The sequence below is a fragment of the Sciurus vulgaris genome, assembly GCF_902686455.1.
Source record: "Sciurus vulgaris genome assembly, chromosome: 8".
Taxonomy (NCBI): domain Eukaryota; kingdom Metazoa; phylum Chordata; class Mammalia; order Rodentia; family Sciuridae; genus Sciurus; species Sciurus vulgaris.
In genome coordinates, this window is record NC_136468.1 from 55,266,615 (window position 1) to 55,288,750 (window position 22,136).

Sequence of the window (22,136 nt, forward strand, 5' to 3'; positions counted from 1 at the left end):
AATTATTAAACATCTTTTTTAACACTGTGCTCATAAACATTGCTAATCCATTGAAAAAGAATTTAGACTTTAATTCTTTGCCAAAAGAACTAAGATCAAAGGAATATATCAGCTTTTCAGTAAACCACTACGCTTAAAAATAAAAAAAAATGATTAATATCTTATTTTCTATGAATGAAAAATGTAAGTTAAAAAAGTCTGAAGAGTTTTAACAATTTAGTTTTTCAAAGTATTTGATGATACAGAGCATGCAGGAAAAATACTAGTTGGTGCAGAGTTACAATCGGTCTATGAGTATTTTGGAATTGAGTGTGGAAGATTTAGAGTTCTCAAATTATCTATTTTCTCTCCATCACAATCTGTGAAAAAATGTAAACAAAACTGTACTTATTTGCTGAGGCAAGAACCATACAAATGTTTTTAGTCTACAATGTGTAAATGTTCACTGGGAGAAAACATGATGAAATAATTAAACATATACACAATTACAATGAGCCAAAATTCAGTTCAGCTTTTTTCCTTGCTGCACTACTTAACTAAACAACTCACTTCCAAAGTACAAAACAATAACAATATTGCCCTCATATAAGGCCTTAAACCTAAGGAACTGTGTACTTATTGCATATGACTTTATGCCTCAATTGTTCAAAGGCTAAGGAAAAAGCATTACAGTGTAAGTATGATATGTTGCAGTGGAGTTTTGGGTTTGCTTGTTTTTGTTTCATAAATTGTTCAATTTTTCCAGAATATAAGCAGAGAATCACAAAATAGAAAGTTCAAAGTGTATTTGTTTATAGAAAAAAATGCACATGCCTCATCCGACTGCTATAAACACATATCTATCGCTATTATCCTGCTCATATTTGAATAAGTAAAATATGAACATATTTTGTTTAAGAGCTATTACTAATTTCAGGACTATCACTGAAGGTTACCAATAATCTAGTTCAATATTATTTTACAGATAACAAAACCAGAAAATGGGAAGGTTGTATGACTTAATAAAGGAGATGCTTACTAATGATGGAATCAACTTGGAAATCGGTTGTATTTCCACTAAACCAACTTATTCCCAATTTAAACATCAAGACATTTCTGATTTGAGACATAAAAAGTGAACTCATTAAAAGACATGGTGAAATACCCAGGGTTTAATAACTCTGAAAGGTCAACCAAAGCAGCATAAATACATAATAGTACTTTGTTCGTTTTGCTGAATTTCGGGTGGGTCTATTAAAACCTACAAATGGCCCATAATTACTTTTTTCCAAAAAGTAAAATGTATTTAGACAAAGCTTATCAAATACACACCATTACTAGACATGGATGATAATTTATATGTACCATCAACTATTTGGACACGAATAACAGTCTTAATATAATTATCCACCTAAGTAACTACACAGATTAAAATGTAAGCCAGGAATTGAAATTTATTTTAACTATGATACTAAATCTAAGTGTAAACTGTAAGTCAGCACTTATGTTCATTTCACACTTGAAAATAATTATACAAATAAAATTAATGAAAATACAACTATTCCAGATAACCATACACATATATTAGTGATGTTACTGAAATTTCTTAAACAAAACTGAAAATTTAATTTAAATAAGGTTGAAATACAAATTACTTTCTTTTTCTAAACTGACCCTGATGAGGACATAAATGAACAGCAAATGATGTAAAACCAGAGAAGAATAAAATCGAGAAACGAAAGTAGTACTCACCACTGAATTTATTCATTCAATAAATATTTACTGTTAGATGCTATACTGGGAAGAACTATAAAAGACTAATCAAAAAGCAAACGACATCACTGCCTTGTGAAGTTTAACCGTGATCTGAGCTTTTATGAAATATATTACTTCAAGAAGCATTGTATATGATGGAACCTGCTTTGGAAGTAAGCTCATTTTTTAAAATATCTTTTTAATATCTGTAAAATAAAGATAAGAAAATCCACCTAGCTTATACTGTTCTATTTTCCTAACTTTAAAAAATATTTGTCCCAATTTAAGAGAATAAAGCCTATCTCTCAAAAGTTGCATCCCACACAGTGCCAATGATCAATACTCCATATTATTTTACAATTTACAACTCTAAGTGCCACAACTGTCAGTGAGACAGATCTTCTTGCTATAGATGAATATTTATAATGGTCCAACTTTTAAAAAGTCACTCAAAGTTATTGAATATAACTCCTAATACAAATACCTGTAGTCCACTTAAGATGCTAGACACACTTTTTAACATGAGGATTTTCTTTTAAAAACACAGATATAAATTATGAAGGGGAAAAGGTTTCATCATCAAATTCTGTGAGAATTACTGCTGGCTGATGATTAGGGTTTAATGGAACAATGTAATTTTAAAACAAATTAATGGTTCAGAGAAGTTCCTAAGACATGGTTGCCTAGAATTTCATTTTTAAGAAACCCAGGTATAAGACTTAAAGAAAATATATCAGCATATTAAAAATCAGTTCTTTCTGAATACTAGACTATTAAACAATAATATTCCTTTTATTTTTATATTCTCTAGTGGAAGGGAAATCTACATTCACAATCAGAAAACATTTAAGGAAGGGCAGACCTGGGAATAAACCACTGACACTTAGACTAGGTATCCTCCACGGTCCCACTCTTCTGGTAATGCGCAAACAGTTCCAACTCTATAGTTATAAGTATGTACCCACGAACACACAATGGCTGGCATGCTGTAGGCACTCAATAATTGTGGAAGGGAAGGGGTGACGATATATGTAAACAAGCCAAAATGCGCTCCGATTTTGAGGCAACACAGTAAACAATCACAGCAATTACTTTACCAGGAGCTGGCTGACAGCTCAATGTGCGCTAAATGAAAGAGCTCTTCCTCCTCACCCTCCTCTTTTACTCTGACACTAGACTGCACGTTCAAAACAAATCCTCCCCGGCCCCGCCCCAAGCCCTACCCGCGGTTGCCTTCAGCACAGGAACTGAAGGAAAGTCCGGGGCCTCGGCAGTGCCCAGACACCGGTTCCTCTCCCGGCCCCTGAACGCCGGCGAATACGCCCGGCGCAGCAAAGACTGCGACGCTGGGACCACCGCCCCTCAGCCCCGGGACCCCCGGGGACTCGCATGCCTGCCCAAAGCCCTCAGCTCGCGGCGCCAGGAGCCCCTTCCTCGCTCTGGCCGCCTACCTGCACACTGTGATCAGGTTCCTCCTCTCCACCGCAGCATTGCGGGCGCTCAGGCTCTTCTTGCCGGCGCCGCCACTGCCGCGGCTCCCGCTCAGGCCCCCCAGGCTCCGGGAGGCCATGGCGGGCTCACCCCCGTGCCCCCTTTGTCTCGAGCGACCCCGCACGCCCCCCACACCTGTTTCCCGGGGCCGTCGCTGCGTGCGCGACCGTGGGGCTGTGGGAGGGACGTAGGGAAGGAGGGAGGGTGTGGAAGACAGCAGGGGACTCGCACCCAGGGACTGACGATTGGCCCTCGGCACCGGTGCTCCAAACACACACACGCGCGCGCACACACACGCGCTCACACGCACGGACCACCTCCGCCCTCGCGCGCGCCGCCGGCCGCGGGGCGGCGCGCGCGAGTCGGCGTCGGATGCTCCTCTACTTCCCCAGTGACTTGGGCAGCCGGCGCGCGCTCGAGCCCGTCAGCCTCGGACGCCTAACCACCCACCCTTGGCCGCCAGTGGCGCCAGTGCAGGCAACTGCAGTGAGGGCCCGAGCCTCGCGCGCAGCCCCGCCCTCCCTGTACCTATCGGGTCAACGCTGCAGCAGCTGGAGCCAATCGCCGCACGAGGGCGGAGCCGGCTGCGCGGACCTTTAAAGCAACGTGCTCGAGCCCCGCCCCGACGCGTGGGCAGCTGTCAAGGCGCCGGGCTCGCGCTCGCCGCCCGCGTGCGGCAGTCAGTCGGCACGCAACCGAGCTGCACCGCTTTCAGCTCGGGGATTGTGGGATGCGAGTCACAGCGTGCTTGGGCCAACTGTTCGGAGCTAAGCTTTAGCAGTCGAGCCTCAAGCTTTAATGACTGACCGCTAGTCCGGGAGCTTCAGTTGCTTCAGAGGAAAGGGTGCTGCAAGCGCACGCTCTAGCACCGGACTAGAAGCCTGATTACCCAGAAGGGAGGGGGGTTCCTTTTGTCCTAACGCCCTCCCTGGACCTGATAAACAGCGACACAATAGCCCAAAGAGGACAACTACCCATAGAATGTCCTTCTTGGGGCTTCTGATGGTAGGATTTTTTGACTCTACACATCACACCGCTCCCGGCTGAGCGTCCAGCACAGCCTGCAACCCGGACTGACCGCCCGCGTAAAAACCACTTTAGGGCAAGCGTCTTGGGTTGTGACCCCAGAATTGGGGTGGATAGGGAGCCTAGGTGCGTTTTGGCCTTGGCGGAGCGGTCTGCTACCTTAGAGGGACCTGGAGCACTCCCTCCACGCGATGCACTTGTGGGGAAGTGCCCACTTCCCAGAGCTTCACCGCCACCTCTCAAGTGTTACTTTCAGGAGGCTCCCTGCTTTAGTCCACGTCCTCAGGCACTAGCTTTTCGCTACCATTTGTTCTGTACGCCCTAGAAAGAAATCTTTAATACCTCTTCTCCCGGTAGGACCCAGCACAGTGCTGTGCATAGGACACGATCTTAGTAAATGCACCTTATATCTAATTTGAGGTCACATTTGACATTATTTTTACTGAAATTTCACTGTTTTAAAGTGGCTCCAAAATCCAGATATCTTCCACCTCTGGTTTTGAAATTTCTATCAAATAACGTTATAGCATATGTAATTTAGAGTAGAAATTTCTGTACTTATATATTATACACAGTAATACTGTGTACTCTATGTTGAATGCCTTCTTATACGGTGTTTTATATAATAAAACTTATGTTACTAATTGCTAATCAGAGACTGAACCCAAGGGTCCTTACCCACTGAACCACACACCCAGCCCCTTTTTAACATTTTATTTTGAGACAGGGTCTCACTAGGTTGCTTACAGCCTCGCTAAGTTGCTGAGGCTGGCTTGGATCCTGTGATCCTCCTGCCTCAGACTCTGGAGCCTCTGGAATTACAGGTGTGCACCACCACTCTGGGCAAAGGGTTTATATTTTAAAGATCTCTAAAATCAGGACAGACTCACCTACTGAGTCTGATCCCAGTAGAATAAAAATCTGTGTAGGAAAAACATCTGTTTCATCTAAGTTAGTACAATGTATATTCACCCATTAAAATTATGAGAAAAAAATTTAGGCAGACTTTATATTTTTCACATAAATAAAAACAAGGGAGTTTTCCACATGCAGGTGTATGTAGCTAGTTAGTGCACTTGTTCTCAAACATTTCTTGTCTGCTCTACTAAGACATAGACACTTGTGAAGAGGTTTTCTGTCCTAAAAGCTACATCTTAACTTGCCTATGCTTGGTAGCCCAATAGTGCAAATTCAGAAGTAGCCATCAGGAAACTGATGCACTGGTTATGCATGAAGTCCCAGTAAAATGTTTATTCTGGCAAGGACAAATACTACTCAAATTGATATTGTTATTTTTTAATGTTTTTGTATTTTTATACCTTTATTTTATTTATTTTTATGTGGCGCTGAGGATCAAACCCAGTGCCTCACACATGCTAGACAAGTGAACTATGACCATAACTCAATATTGTTATTGTTATTGTTATTGTTTCTTAACTACAGAATAAAACTTCATAGGGCCAGGTGCAGTGGTGTACACCTGTAATCCCAATGGCTGGGGAGGTTGAGACAGGAGGATTGCAAGTTCAAAGCCAGCCTCAGCAACTTAGTGAGGCCCTAAGCAACTTAATGAGACACTGTCTCAAAATAAAAAGCACTGGGATGTGACTCAGTGGTTAAGAATCCCTGGGTTAAAAAAAATGTATAGAAAAATAGACAGCTAAAACTCCTAGACACATGTGCTTGGTATGTTCTGAGGGAGAGAATACAGAAACCTCTGAGGTATTTATCAAGACAGAATGAGTAACTGCATTGGAACAAGAAAGGTGAGATGTTGCTTTTCTTGAAGTCAGGTTTCCAGGATCAAGTGTATTTTCCTGTCATCTGTACTTAGAGGTTATAGTTATGACTGAAGACTTAGTAAAATTCCATTTTAGATGGTTATGTAATTTTATTTTCATACATGACTTTTGGGGGACTCATTTGATATGTTGGTACTTATTTAACAAGATTTTGCCATAGAAAAGCATTTTTTCTTTCACATCTAAGGCATATCATTAAGTTGCTAACTGGAGTCTTTATTTGATAATGTTTTACTCAGTTAACCAGAGCTGTATATCCTAGGTCTCTTTCTATTTCTGTATTACTAATCTGGTGATTACTAATCAATGCTATCCTGTACATAGCCTTCTACTATTATAATTCCATAAGTTTTCATACTACTCTTTGAACTTCTTCTTGTTCCTATTCAAATTCTTTATTTATTTGAGCATTGACATAAAGATTATTAAAAGATATAAAAAGATTCACAATAAAAATCAGGAAAACAGTAAATACCTAATCCAACCTGTACGAATTCTTTAGTACTGAATGGGCATACCACCCACATCCACCATTTCCTTAACCTCCTTCTCATCAAAAGAGACAAAATTCCAGACATAACATATATATGTACTCATATACAAAATGCTATAAGACAAAGAGATTATTAAACCATAATTTATTTTAGTCAGAAAGAAGTGAACTTTCTAACTATGCCACAAACCCAGCAGTCTTACAAAAGAAAAGGAGTGGAAAAATGGATGTAAACAAATGTTTTTAAAATCACAAATCAAGAATCACTATAAGCAGGGGCTAAGGTTGTGACTCAGTGGTAGAGTGCTTGCCTAGCATGTGTGAGACACTGGGTTCCATTCTCAGCACCACATAAAATGAAAATAAATAAATAAAAGATATGGTGACTAACTACAACTAAAAAAAAATTAAAAAACAATCACTACAAGTAAAATCAGAAGAAAAATGGCAGACTGAAAAAACATTCTCAAAATTAATATCATGAACAGAGTTAATTTCCTTATATAGAAATCAATAAGTGCTAGTAAACATGAGGTAGTAGAGCAATGAATATGAAAACCAAATAGTAATGAGTAAAAGTCAGTGAAGATCAAACAATTTTTCTAAAAAGTCGTGAGCTAGAGGTGTAGTTCAGTGGTAGAGTGTGTGCCCAGCATGCTGGACGTCCTGCGTTTGATCCCCAGTACCACACACATACATACACACAAGTTGTTGTGGAGGGGAAGGAAAAGAGACTGGCAGTATAGAACATTGAGTAGAAGGACATTGATATTTTATTACTGTAGTGATTTTCCTTTTCATGGACATGACTTGTGTACATTTTAAAGCTGATGGAATGAATGCATTGGATAGGCAAGATTAGTAATGTGTGTGAGAGAAAAAAGATCCAGACATGGCATGGGTTATATCAATTAATCTTCAAAGTCATTCTCTGAAGTAGGTACTATTATACTGTCCCATTTCCAAACAAGGGAACAGACATGTTAAATAACATGTAGAAAGTAGCACAGTAAATGGCAGCATCAGAATTGAAATAAAGATCTATTACACATAAAATCTATTGTTGTTGTTGTTGTTTCCTTTTGAGAAAGTAGCTCTAGGTAAGCTTGCATTGCCCTGCTTCGGACATGTCTGTGTCCATCTGCTAGGGATGTACTCAGCGTCAGAATCCTTGCCACCATGTATAAGGCCCCAGCGCTGCAGAAAAACCCAAGACAGTAAAAAGAGAAGACTGTACACATTGTCAATTGCATCATTCTTGGAACAGTAGAGTCTCTAACAGCACAGCGCTTAGATCTCCATGAGCTTTGTAAGTAATGTGGAGTAAGTGTCAACATGGGGGTTAGCAAGACAATCACCTGATCACGTTAGAGAGGGCAGCAACAGTTCTTTCACACCTCTCCTCTCTCACCTTTCATTGGACAGTAAGTGCTTCAGATGCATGTTGTCCTAGACTGAATTACTGTATTCCTACGGTGATTGTTGTCATCTTCCTCCAGCACTTTTCTGTCTATTCCTGTCCTCTCCTGCTTCTGCACCATATCATCATTTTTCTGTCACCTTAAAGACAATGAATACTCTTCAAAATCATCATAAAAACAAAATAGTATTCCATGGTATAGTTGTATCATAATTTACTTGATCAACTCCACACTGTGGAACTTTTAGCATGTTTCCAATTATAATATAGACAGTATTAACATTGCAATATCTGCATATATATGACTATTCCTTTAAGAGAACTTGTTTTCTACAGTTTTTGAGTCAGAAATTACATATTGAGTCAGAGGATATGCAAAATTTTAATGGTTATAATTTAATTTTTTCCCTAGAGATGTTTCACCAATTTACATTTCTACTAACAGCACATAAGTATTCTTACATTCTTGTTCACTCCAGATAGTATTATTCTTTTTGCTGTTATTCCATATAAAAACCAAAGGGAAATATCTTACTTGTATTTTAACTTGTTTCTTGGCAGGGAGCTTACACATTTACTTCATGTTCTTATTGTTCACTTATATTTTGTTTTTTGGACCTTACCTATTGCATCCTTTTCATATTACATATATATGAAAGCATTAGTTTTATTGTAGCAGCTTAATGTCATATTAGTGTTTTGCATGTATATCAAATACATTTCCTGATTTGTTATTTGCTTTGTTTCTGTGGCCAGTAGAGTTATTTTATTTAGAAACATTTAAAATGTTTTATATAAATAAAATTCATCAATATTTTCCTTTATTGGTTTTTCCTTCAGTTTAGAAAAACCTTTGCCACCCCCAAGATTACATGGACATTTCATGGTTTCTTTTTCATATGCAAATAATTACTTTATATGAAGGTGTAAAATTGTAACATTTTTCCCCAAATGATTAGTTATTTCTTCCAACTGTATTTATTAAATGATCAATTTTCCCTACTGATTTCAAATTTTTAATTTAGCATGTAATCATTAAATACTAATTTTGCATTTGCAATAAAGATTTTCATTCATAATGATAAATTCAGAGACAGCTAACATCAATGTTTCACAACTTTTTTCCAGGTTATCTGTCCAGACAATAATGATATGTACTTAATTTTACCTAAATGGTCTAATTCCACATTATATATATATTATATACATACAATATATATATTTATATATTTATCAGTCTGTTATTATTAATTTGTGTCCATTTATAATCTTTTCTTCTGCACAGAAATTTTAGATTTATATGCAATTTCACATTTATATTTTTTTGGTTCCTGGGTTTCATGTGGTACTTACAAAGTCTTTCTGTATGCTTAGATTATAAAAGGGTTTACCTATCTTGCTATAATATATTTATTTTTCTTTCTTTGCATTTTTGTATTTGATATTTATATTTATTTGATAATTATATAAAAGTCAATCGGTGAAAGAGCCTAGTTTTTCCAAATGCCCAACAGTTAGCCAATATTAGTACTAAATAATATATCCTTTCTTACTGATCAGAAGTGTCACCTTTGTCAGGTACTAAATACTTGTGAATATTTGCATATACTGATGGGTTTTCTATTTTGAGCCGTTGATTGATGATTTGTGAGCATGTGATAGAAAGAATTTAAGTAGACCAAGGACGGTTGGAGCAAGCTGGCGGTGAGTCAGGCCGCCTGCATGGCGGAGGAGGCAGGCAGGCACCGAACCCGCCTACCTTGTGGAGCTAGGGGCCGGGCAGTCAACCTGCTCAACCACCAGGCCAAAGACAGACTCCATCACTGAGTGACCCCACTGGACCACCACACCGAGGTCTGTCGCTATGGTGGAGCAAGCCAGCAGAAGAGCCAGCCCACATGCATCATGGAGCTAGCCAGAGGCTTCTTTATAGGCTGGTACAGGCATTTTGAATTATTCCTCAGGGCGTGGTCATCATCATTGGAAGGGCAGCTCCCTTCCTGAGACACCTACAGGAGGCTAGAGGACCTTAGGCAAGACCCAGGAGCCAAGAAGAGGCGGTATTGAGAGACTCGGTACCAACTCAGAGCCACCGGGTGAGTCTCTCCCACTGGTAAGGCTCCCCGGATGGGGCAGTAGTCCAGAAACACAGGGAACTTCATGGAGTAGAGTGGCCCCAGTGAGACTCCCCTACTGGAGCCGAGAACCCAGTCAACCGGGAGCATTGCAGAGGAGGGCCGCACAGCAAGAGGCTTCGACACAGAGTGAGGGTCCGAGGCCCGGGCAGTAGCTCTAGTTCCCAGGGAACGTAGCAGAGGAGGGCCACTCAGCGAGTGAGTCCCTTGCAGGGCCAAGTTCCCCAACCCAGGCGGTACATCAGGACCACTGGAAACATCACAGAGGAGGGCTTCCCAGTTCAGGTGGTAGTTCTGGACCGAGGGAACTTCTCGGAGGAGAGCTGCCCAGCAAAACTTCCCCACCAGATGAGTCTTCCCCACTGCTGGGCAAGGCTTTCCTACTAGGGCAGTAGAACCATAGACACAGGCCCAGATCAGATGTGCCCCAGTCTGCATTCTAGTCCCCCTTTGGCTGACCATCAGTCAACAAGTTGAGGTGCCTCTGCCCACTGACAGGGAGTATACCCCACCTGAAGGTCACCACCCCTAGAAGGACAGCTTCTTAGTGGAGCACCACACTATCAAGTTCTTCCAAGACTTCAGGTTACTGAAGGCTAAGAGGTGAGTTATTGGAAATCTACAGACACAAAATTAGTCAATAGAGGAAATCCGCAATATCCCAGAGTTCCACTACTAGAGAGGTAGATACCTGAGCAATAGGAGAAAACAAGGGAATAAAATGTCCCAAAAAAATCTAGATAGTATAGCAATAAAATCCAATGACAGCATGGCAGAAGAAATGTCAGAAAGGGAGTTCAGAATGTACATAATTAAAATGATCAGGGAAGCAAATGAGGAGATGAAAGAGCAAATGTGGGCATTGAACAATGAGATGAAAGAGCAAATGCAGGCATTGAATGATTGCACCAATTGACAGTTAAAAGAGCAAATACAGGAAGCAAAAGATCATTTCAATAAAGAGTTAGAGATATTGAAAAAAAAAAACAAACAGAAGTTCTTGAAATGAAGGAAACAATAAACCAAATTAAAAACTCCAAAGAAAGCATAACCAATAGGATAGAACACCTGGAAGACAGAAACTCAGATACTGAAGACAAAATATTTAATCTTGAAAACAGTGTTGACCAAACAGAGAAGATGGTAAGAAATCATGAACAGAATCTACAAGAATCATGGGATATCATGAAAAGGCCAAATTTAAGAATTATTGGGATTGAGGAAGGCTTAGAGAAACAAACCAAAGAAATGAACAATCTCTTCAATGAAATAATATCAGAAAATTTCCCAAATCTGAAGAACAAAATGGAAAATCAAGTTCAAGAGGCTTATAGGACTCCAAATACACAAAATTACAACAGACCCACACCAAGGCACATTATAATGAAAATACCTAATATACAAAATAAAGACAGAATTTTCAAGGCTGCAAGAGAAAAGAATCAAATTACATTCAGGGGGAAACCAATACGGATATCAGCAGATTTTTCAATCCAGACCCTAAAAACTAGAAGGGCCTGGAACAACATTTTTCAAGCCCTGAAAGAAAATGGATGCCAACCAAGAATCTTATACCCAGCAAAACTTACTTTCAGATTTGATGACGAAATAAAATCCTTCCATGATAAACAAAAGCTAAAAGAATTTACAAAAAGAAAGCCGGCATTACAGAACATTCTCAGCAAAATATTCCATGAGGAAGAGATGAAAAACAACAATGTAAATCAGTAAAGGGAGGAACTACCCTAAAGGAACAGCCAAAAAAAGAGAAACCAAGTTGTTTAAAAAAAAAAAAAAAAAAAAATGAGCCAAATGACCAGGAATACAAATCATATCTCAATAATAACCCTGAAGGTTAATGACTGAACTCATCAATCAAAAGACATAGACTGGCAGATTGGATTAAAAAGAAAGATTCAACAATTTGCTGCCTGCAAGAGGCTCATCTCATAGAAAGAGGTACCCACAGACTAAAGGTGAAAGGATGGGAAAAAAATACCATGCACATGGACACAGCAAAAAAACCAGAGTATCCAACCTCATATCAGATAATGTGGACTTCAAGCCTAAGTTTGAAGGAATAAAGAAGGACATTTCATACTCTTTAAGGGAAGCATAAATCAGCAAGACATAACAATCATAAATGTCTATGCCCCAAACAGTGGCTCATCCATATACATCAAACAAATCCTTCTCAATGCCAGAAATCAAATAGACCACAACACAATAATGCTAGGAGATTTTAACACACCTCTCTCACCACTGGACAGATCCTCCAAACAAAAATTGAACAAAGAAACCATAGATCTCAATAACACAATCAATAATTTAGACTTACTGGACATTTATAGAATATACCATCCAACAAAGAGCGAATATACTTTCTTCTCAGCAGCACATGCATCCTTCTCTAAAATAGATCATATTTTATGCCACAAAGCTAATGTTAGCAAGTACAAGAAGATAGACATACTACCTTGTATTCTATCAGATCACAATGGACTGAAATTAGAAATAAATGACAGAGTTAAAAACAGAAACTACTCCAACACCTGGATTAAATAATATGCTATTGTATGATGAATGGATAACAGAAGACATAAGGAAGGAAATTGAAAAATTCTTAGGGGTAAATGAGAACAAAGAAATATCATACCAAAATCTCTGGGACACTATGAAAGCAGTACTTAGAGAAAAATTTATTTCATGGAGTGCATTCAATAAAAGATGAAAAAATCAACAAATAAATGACCTAACACTACAGCTCAAAGCCCTAGAGAAAGAAGAACAGAGCAACACCAAAAAGTAGTAGAATACAGGAAATAGTTAAAATCAGAGCTGAACTCAACGAAATTGAAACAAAAGAAACAATCGAAAAAATTGATAAAATAAAAAGTTGGTTCTTTGAAAAAATAAAATTGATAAACCCTTAGCCACACTAACAAAGAGAAGGCGAGAGAAAACTCAAATTACTAAAATTCAGAATGAGCAAGGAAATATCACAACAGACACGAGTGAAATACAAAACATAATTAGAAGCTATTTTGAAAATCTCTACTCCAACAAAATAGAAAATCTCGAAGACATCAACAGGTTTCTAGAGTCATATGAATTGCCTAAACTGAACGAGGAGGACATACACAATATAAATAGACCAATTTCAAGTAATGAAATAGAAGAAGTCGTCAAAAGCCTACCAACAAAGAAAAGTCCGGGACCAGATGGGTTCTCAGCCGAGTTCTACAAAACCTTTTTAAAGAAGAGCTCATTCCAATACTTCTCAAAGTATTTCATGAAATAGAAGAGGAGGGAACCCTCCCAAACTCATTCTATGAAGCCAATATTACCCTGATACCTAAACCAGACAGAGACACATCAAGGAAAGAAAATTTCAGACCAATATCCAAAAATTCTCAACAAAATCTTGCAAATCGCATACAAAAATATATTAAAAAGATAGTGCACCATTATCAAGTGGGTTTTATCACAGGGACCCAAGGTTGGTTCAACATTCGGAAATCAATAAATGTAATTCACCATATCAACAGACTTAAAGTCAAAAATCACATGATTATTTCGATAGATGCAGACAAAGCATTCGATAAAATACAGCACCCCTTCGTGCTCAAAACACTAGAAAAAATTGGGGTAGTGGGAACATTCCTTAACATTGTAAAGGCCATCTATTCTAAGCCCATGGCCAATATCATTCTAAATGGTGAAAAACTGAAAGTATTCCCCCTAAAAACTGGAATAAGGCAGGGATGCCCTCTTTCAATATTTCTATTCAACATCGTTCTCGAAACTCTAGCCAGAGTAATTAGACAGATCAAGGAAATTAAAGGGATACAAACAGGAAAAGAAGAACTCAAACTATCCCTGTTCACTGATGACATGATTATATATTTAGAGGAACCTGGAAATTCCACCAGAAAACTTTTAGAACTCAAAAGTGAATTCAGGAAAGTAGCAGGTTACAAGATCAATGCTCATAAATCCAATGCATTTTTATACATAAGTGATGACTCTTCAGAAAGAGAAGTTAGGGAAACTACCCCATTCACGATAGCTTCAAAAAAAAAAAAAAAATACTTGGGAATCAATCTAACAAAAGAGATGAACGACCTCTACAATGAGAACTACAGAACACTAAAGAAAGAAATTAAAGATGGAAAGATCTCCCATGTTCTTGGATAGGCAGAATTAATATTGTCAAAATGGCCATACTACCAAAAGTGCTATACAGATTCAATGCAATTCCAATTAAAATCCCAATGATGTACCTTACAGAAATAGAGCAAGCAATCATGAAATTCATCTGGAAGAATAAGGAACCCAGAATAGCTAAAGTGATCCTTAGCAGGAAGAGTGAAGCAGGGGGTATCACAATACCAGACCTTCAACTATACTACAAAGCAATAGTAACAAAAATGGCATGGTATTTGTACCAAAATAGACAGGTAGATCAATGGTACATAATAGAGGACATGGACACAAACCCAAATAAATATAATTTTCTCTTACTAGACAAAGGTGCCAAAAATATGCAATGGAGAAAAGATAGCCTCTTCAACAAATGGTGCTGGGAGAATTGGAAATCCATATGCAACAGAATGAAACTAAACCCATATCTCTCACCATGCACTAAACTCAACTCAAAATGGATTAAGGACCTTGGAATCAGACCAGAGACCCTGCAGATTATAGAAGAAAAATTAGGTCCAGATCTTCAACATGTCGGCCTAGGACCAGACTTCCTCAACAGAATTCCCATAGCACAAGAAAAAAAAGCAAGAATCAATAACTGGGATAGATTCAAACTAAAAAGCTTTCTCTCAGCAAAGGAAACTATCAGCAATGTGAAGAAAGAGCCTACAGAGTGGGAGAAAATCTTTGCCAATCATATTTCAGATAGAGCACTAATCTCCAGAATCTATAAAGAACTCAAAAAACTCTACACCAAGAATACAAATAACCCAATCGACACATGGGCTAAGAAAATGAACAGACATTTCACAGAAGAAGATCTACAAGCATATCAACAAACATATGAAAAAATGTTCAACGTCTCTCATAATAAGAGAAATGCAAATCAAAACTACCCTAAGATTCCATCTCACCCCAATTAGAATGGCGATTGTCAAGAATACTAGCAACAATAGGTGTTGGAGAGGATGTGGGGAAAAAGGTGCACTCATACATTGGTGGTGGGACTGCAAATTAGTGCAGCCACTCCGGAAAGCAGTGTGGAGATTCCTTAGAAAACTTGGAATGGACCCACCATTTGACCCAGCTATCTCACTCCTTGGCCTATACCCAAAGGACTTAAAATCAGCATACTTCAGAGATACAGCCACATCAATGTTCATAGCTGCTCAGTTCACAATAGCCAGATTGTGGAACCAACCTAGATGCCCTTCAATTGACGAATGGATAAAGAAACTGTGGTGTGTGTGTGTGTGTGTGTGTGTATTTATATATATGAATATTACTCAGCCATAAAAAATAATAAAATTATGGCATTTGCAGGCAAATGGAAGAAATTGGAGAATATCATGCTGAGTAAGATAAGCCAATCTCAAAAAACCAAAGGATGAATGATCTCGCTGATAAGCGGATGATGACACATAATGGGGGGTGGGAGGGGGGCAAGAATAGAGGAAGGAGGGACTGTATAGAGGGAAAAAAGGGGTGGGAGGGGTGGCGGGGAGAATAAAATATTAACAGAATGAATCAAAAACTATTACCCTAGGTAAATGTATGATTACACAAATGTTATGCCTCTACTACATGTACAAACAGAGAAAAAAAAATGTCTCCCATTTGTTTACAATAAAAATAAATTTTAAAAAAGAATTTAAGTAGTGAAGTCTTATCATTTCTACTATTAAATGGTGCTAGTATCTCCAACTATTCTTTCAGGATGTTCTGAGGTAATTCTGGAAGGTCTAGTCTTCTATAAAAATATTAGAATCATTTTGATACATTCTCCCCCAAAAATGCCTATAGTGATTCTGATTAGAGTTTCACTGAATTTATAGAGTCAGTAAAATTAACATGTTTGCAATATTTGTTCTAACACTATGGTATAGTTCTTTGTGTTCTCACATTTTATTTTACTTGGTGGAGATTTTTGGGGGAGGGGTCGTTTACTTTTGTTTTGCAGGATTTTGTTTTGTTTGTGGTACTGAGATCAAACCCAGGGGCACTCTACAACTGAACTACATCGCCAAATCTTTTTATTTACTCTTATACTTATTCACTTATTTTTTGATTCAGGGTCTCACTGAGTTTCCAAATCTGGCCCCAAACTTTCAGTCTTCCTGCCTCAGCCTCCCAATTAGCTGGGATTACATGCATGTATCTGATGAAGTTTTATAGTTTTGTCATAGAATTCCAGAGTGGTATTGTGACTAGATTTATTTCTTCCATCCTATTTCCTAACTAGTTATAATTTCCTAACTATAATTCCTAACTAGTTATAATAAGGTATCCAGTTTTTCACAATCACCTTTATTAATGTACTTATTATTTTCAATTGACTTTGCAATTTATTCTATTGGCTTTCCAGATAAGACATTACATCATCTGAATTAATTCATGTAGCAGTTTTAACATTGATGAGTACTTGGTAAGCACTCAATAAACATTAAATAAAATTGGTTTGATTCTAATTATTTATTATATTATTAAGTTATTAGAGAGACTAATTTATCCACAACAAAATACATGGATTTATGTTTGCAGATTTTGGCAAAGTGATTCTAAATTTTATCTGTAAGAATGAACATGCAAATATGACCAAGACCACTGGGTAAAGTAGAATGAGGGAAGATTTGATTTATCAGATATTGAGCCATATTTTAAAGTGTGGAAAACATTGTAAAAATAGGCACTAGCTTAGAAAAAGAAAGATTAAAAGTGAGGCCAGTGGAACAACACTCAAATCTCTTTAACATCAAGAATTTGTTTTCAGGCTAGGTGCAATGGCAAATGCCTATAATCGTAGTGTCTGGGAAGGCTAAGTCAGGAGGATTCAAAAGCCAGCCTCATCAACTTAGAGAGGCCCTAAGCAATAGGAGTTTAAGGTTTAGATGGGAGAGAGAGGTATTAGTCGAAAACTAGCTAAACATGTGTTTATAAAGTATGATTAATTTTCCAAAGGAGAGAAGACCATACAAAAGGGTAAATTTGGGACAGGACTTCAGAAGGTCCTATTCCTATGGAAGACAATGTCAATAGTGCATCTGGAGTTGAACAATACCGTGGCACTGCAAAGTATCAGGAACGGAAGTGATGACTGAACCGAGGGATGAAGGAAGAACAGGAGTTAACTAGGTAAGGAGGAAGAACAGATTCAGGCAGAGGGACAAGCAGGTTCAAATGACCAGTATAGCTAAAGGAAATTCACTGTGCCTGAGGTTAACGTGGCCAGAGCTCAGAGAGTAAGGGAATCAGGAGGGCACAGTTTGACATAAGACCAGAGTGGAAGATAGGATTTGATTTAAACATAGGCTCACTGAGCACACTAAGCATTTTCATTTTTATCTTGAGAGCACTGAGAGTCCCTTAGAAGAGTGAGAAACAAGAGGCTGACGAGATCAGATGTGAGTTTTGAAATTATCACTCTGGCTGCCATGTGAAGAATAACTGAAAACATCAATAAAAAGTTTTGCCCCGAAATGAGCTGGCAGTACTCAAAATGCAGAACTTCGTTAGAGTTTCCCTAATGGCTTGGTTGTTGTAGTGTCTGTGATTGAAAGCTCCATTTCCTGCTCGAAAGCCCGAGTGCATTCCTGATAATAGGTGCCACTACTGTGAAATCTCATGTCCTGAGTCAAGTTGCCTCTGAAGAAGAGGAAGAAAAACAATAACCAAAAACTCTGCTACTTTTTCAATAGCACACTGTGATTTTGTTACTAAATCCAGGTTTGGAGACTCATCCCACAGAAAATGTCTGAGAGATGAGTGTTGAGGAAAAAGGCTTTATTCAGTGACCAAAGAATGGAGAAGCGGGATAAATCAGTTTCTCAACTCGAGGGGATTGAGGGAGACAGATATAAGAGGAAATATGAGGGAAAAGGATAGGCTAATAAAGGGGAGGAATATTCATGTCTTTTCTGGAAATAGGTGGAGACCTTCCAGGAATTCGGGTGCCACCTTTTGTCATTCCTTTCACGGTCTGGTGTTTCTGGTCATGGTGGTTGCAGGTGTCTCTAACCTTAAAGTGAAGCGGGAGAACAGGCAGGTCTAGGTCAAGTTGACCCTATGTTATAGTTTGGGAAAAAACATAAGTGACCAGCACCTCTACGTGTAGCACTGAGTAAAATCTGATCCAAAGGTTAAGGCAACAAAAAAGACAGACACAGTATGAAGGCAAAGATGCCAAGCCTTTTCACTTGATTCCAGTCACCCATCAGGCATGATTCCAGTGACCCATTCAGTCACCCAAGTGGAGAGTGTGTTTTCAAGGTCCTCAGAGTAACCTACACAACTGTTATCATCACTACCCACACATCACAGGTGTGATCTACAGGAAAGTTAGTGGGACACTAACAATGTATTGCCCATCTATGTAACCTCCAAAATTAGTGATTTCTTAGTTAATTAAGAGCAAGTAAAGCTAGAGGATTTATTTAGGATTTTCCTCGGCAATAGTTTTGCCTCAGAGGAAGAGGACACATGTTGTTGCTCATTGTTTTCTAACGTACAGCATAGTGAGGCTGATGGAAAACTCCTCCTCTGTGATATTTAACATATGCCTCATCAAAGTTTTGGTTTCCTGTGACATTATCATCATCTATCAAAAAATAAACAACTGGACAACAGATAGAGATTTTTGTTGTTGTTTTGTTTTGCTTTGTTTTGTTTTGTCTCAAGATGGGTGTCTCACTATATTGCCCAGACTGGTCTTGAACTCCTGAGCTCAAGTGATGCTTCTGCTTCAGCCTCCACAGTAGCTGCGACAATAGGCACAGCACCCAGAGCTGATGAATAATTTTAAAAAGAATACTCTTGTGCATCCTTTCAAGATTGCAAGATTGCAAGATAGTCTTGGTTATGCCTGAGCATCTTCCCTACTTAAGTCAAATTCAGCAAGTAGCCCAAGGCCTTGAGCCATTTAATAATAGTGCCCTCAAACCAGCAGATCTAGATAAACTTATTTTCCTAATTTTGTGATGTCCAGCTTGCAGTGTCAGGCAAAACTCTATTTCATGGGATAGATGAAATAGAATATATAACCCAGATCAGCTCATAGCTCTCTCCCATGAGCTCATCCTCCCTCTCCTTGCCACACATTTGCATTTCACACATATACCTTGTCCTTAACAGTTCAGCCAGATATCTCTCAGAAGAAGGAACAAGTGAATATTTCTACTGAGCTCTTTTCAAATAATACTTGTCCTCCCCGCAAGGATGTACAGTTCTAGCCCTATCCTTCATGAACTATGTGACTTTGGGAAATTACATTATTTTTATGTATTCAGTTTTCTGATCAAGAAAATTGAGATAATGATGATAGTTCATAATTCATATGATTTGGGAAAAGATTAAATGAGTAACAAATGAAGCTCTTAAAACAGGCCTGGCAAATGTCGCACAAGTCTTAGTTCTTATCATTAGTTGTTCTTCCTGGAAGAGGCCCCAGAACATCAAGTCTCATGTTAGTGTCTCCAAAATTCTACTACATAATTTGGCAAAGGCTTCATGAATTTTATTTTAACATTTTTTAACATAAAAAATTTTGTCAGTTCCAGATAGGACAGAACATCTATCACATCTATCAGATATTTCCTCTTATCATAGTCTTACAACAAATGCTCTATCATTTTAAAGGTTTATCCAATAGGGGATTTTGACTTGTTTGTCCTTTTCTCACCCTGCACAACTTTTAAGACCTTGAAATACAGGAGTCACAATAAGCCAATAATATCCCAGAATATGCTCACAGTTGAGATGTCATTACTTCAAGTAATAGACAATACCAATACAAGAAACAAATAGCCAACACTTGGATGCATAAGTTGAGAGGATGGATGCTCATTATTTTAAACCATTACTATGACATTAAACTTAATGCTAAAGTCAACTCTCCTTAAAACATGTTATACTTTGTTTTAGTTAGCCTTTTCACTGCTGTGACTAAAAAATATGACCAGAACAATTTTAAAGGAGGAAACTTTTTTTAGGAGCTCAGGATTTCAGAGGTCTTAGTCCACAGAAGGCCAGCTCCACTCCCCAGTGCTTGAGGTGAGGCAGAACATCATGTCAGAAGAGTGGGGCAGAGGGAACCAGCTCGCACCATAATCAGGAAACAGAGAAGGGCTCCACTCACGAGGTACAAATATATACTCCCAAGCCATGCCCTCAATTCCTACCTCTTCCAGCCACACCCTACCACTTCAGTTACCACTCCATTAATCCCTCTCAGGGGATTAATCCACTGATTGGGTTAAGACTCTCACAACCCAATCATTTCTCCTCTGAACCTTCTTGCGTAGTCTCACATGTGAGCTTTTGGGGGACACCTTGCATCCAAACCATAACAGACTTATAAGGCAATAACCATGGAGATATAAACTATACCTTCCATTACTATGAACATATCTATCAACAAAGCCAGGTTAATAGACTCTCTCTCAATGTTTGCTTCCTTGATCTTCTGAGTATCCTCCCATCTCCAGGGGTCAAGAGGATTTCGTAAATCTTTACTTTCTACAGTTTGTATTAATAAATTCAGATATTTTTCCCTAAATTAAATTAAATATATATTTTCAAACTTACAAATCCTGCACTCTAATAGGAGCTCTTACTTTCCTTGTCATTTCTCCTTTGAGTCCATCTTAGTAATAAGCTAATTTGACAACTCCTCACATAAATCTACATATTGTGTTATGGGGCATGTAAAGTTAATTTATCAGTCAGAGTGATAAGATTATATTCCTCAGCTCCAAACTCTCCAGTAGTTTTCTTTCTTATTCAGAGCAAAAGTCGGTCTTCACAGTGACCTGCCAGGCCCTACAGGAACTAATCAAGCCATTTCGATATCGCCTCCAGCTCCTCTCTCCCCTTGGTCACTTTGCTGCAGCCACACTGCTTCTGCTGCTCCTTGGACAAGGCAAGGATATTCCTGCCTCATGATTTGCACTCTTTCCCCCTAGATATCATCAGGGCTCTTTTTCCTCCTTCAGGTCACCTGTTCAGACACACCTTTCCTCTGAATTCCTTATCTTTCACTGCTCTATTAGTCTCCACAGCACTAATCGCCATCCCAATATTATATTTTCACTCATCTATTTGTTTATTTTTTAATCACCCTTGCTAAGATGGAAACTCTATTGGGGAAAAATTGTGTTTTGTTCATTCATGTAGACTAATACTTAACATGTAATTGTTATTACATCACTAATTTTTTGAGTCATTTAATTCTACCTCAGCTTTCTTTTCCAGTTTTATCTTTTTTTTTCCCCCATTCACTCATCATTTATTAACTGTATATTGCTGGTGTTACAAAGATGAATAGGACAACCTTATCCCTTGAAGTGCTCAGAGACTAGAAGAAAACATAAACATGGACACCAACAATTACAACTCATTGACAAGTATCTTCACCATGTATTACACACATCAAAGCGGCATGATTATATTTACTGACTCCACAGATGGGAAAGAAGGACTTATTGAGTATGTGTTCTCTGAGAGGACTTTGACAAGAACATTCTGGGCAGAGCACACAATAAGCAAGTCTGGGACATGGAAGAAAATGGTGGGCTTTGGAGCTGCAATTGGATAGGTGACACTGAAGCAGAGGGGGCAAGACAGAAGACAGAAACAGGAAACAGAAGACAGAATTCAGAACCTATTGTGTATCATGCAAACCTATCAAACTATCATGTATCATGCAGGCAGCTGGGTGTCACTAAAAGTTACCATGCCCAGATTTGTTTTTCTAGCAAATTTAGAAAGAACACTGGTAATAATACAGAATTTGAGAGGGAATAGTGATCAGAGAAAAGAAGCTAATCGGGGATTAT

At 38.6% G+C, this 22,136-nt stretch overlaps 2 protein-coding genes across 4 annotated transcripts in view; one reads left to right on the plus strand and one right to left on the minus strand.

Annotated features, from left to right (window-relative positions):
- RUNDC3B (RUN domain containing 3B) overlaps window positions 1-3,568 on the minus strand; it is a 151,425-nt gene extending 147,857 nt beyond the window's left edge. For 2 of the 3 annotated variants that reach the window (XM_079151713.1, XM_079151714.1), the window contains exon 1: window positions 3,186-3,441. In XM_079151713.1, the coding sequence (XP_079007839.1) occupies window positions 3,186-3,304 (119 nt within the window). In that variant the 5' untranslated portion in view covers window positions 3,305-3,441. Of the gene's footprint in view, window positions 1-3,185 lie in introns of all 3 variants that reach the window. The other variant, XM_079151715.1, reaches the window with a different exon arrangement.
- The window catches only part of ABCB1 (ATP binding cassette subfamily B member 1), a 172,875-nt gene that overhangs the window by 55,498 nt on the left and 95,241 nt on the right, over window positions 1-22,136 (plus strand). The window lies entirely within an intron of this gene.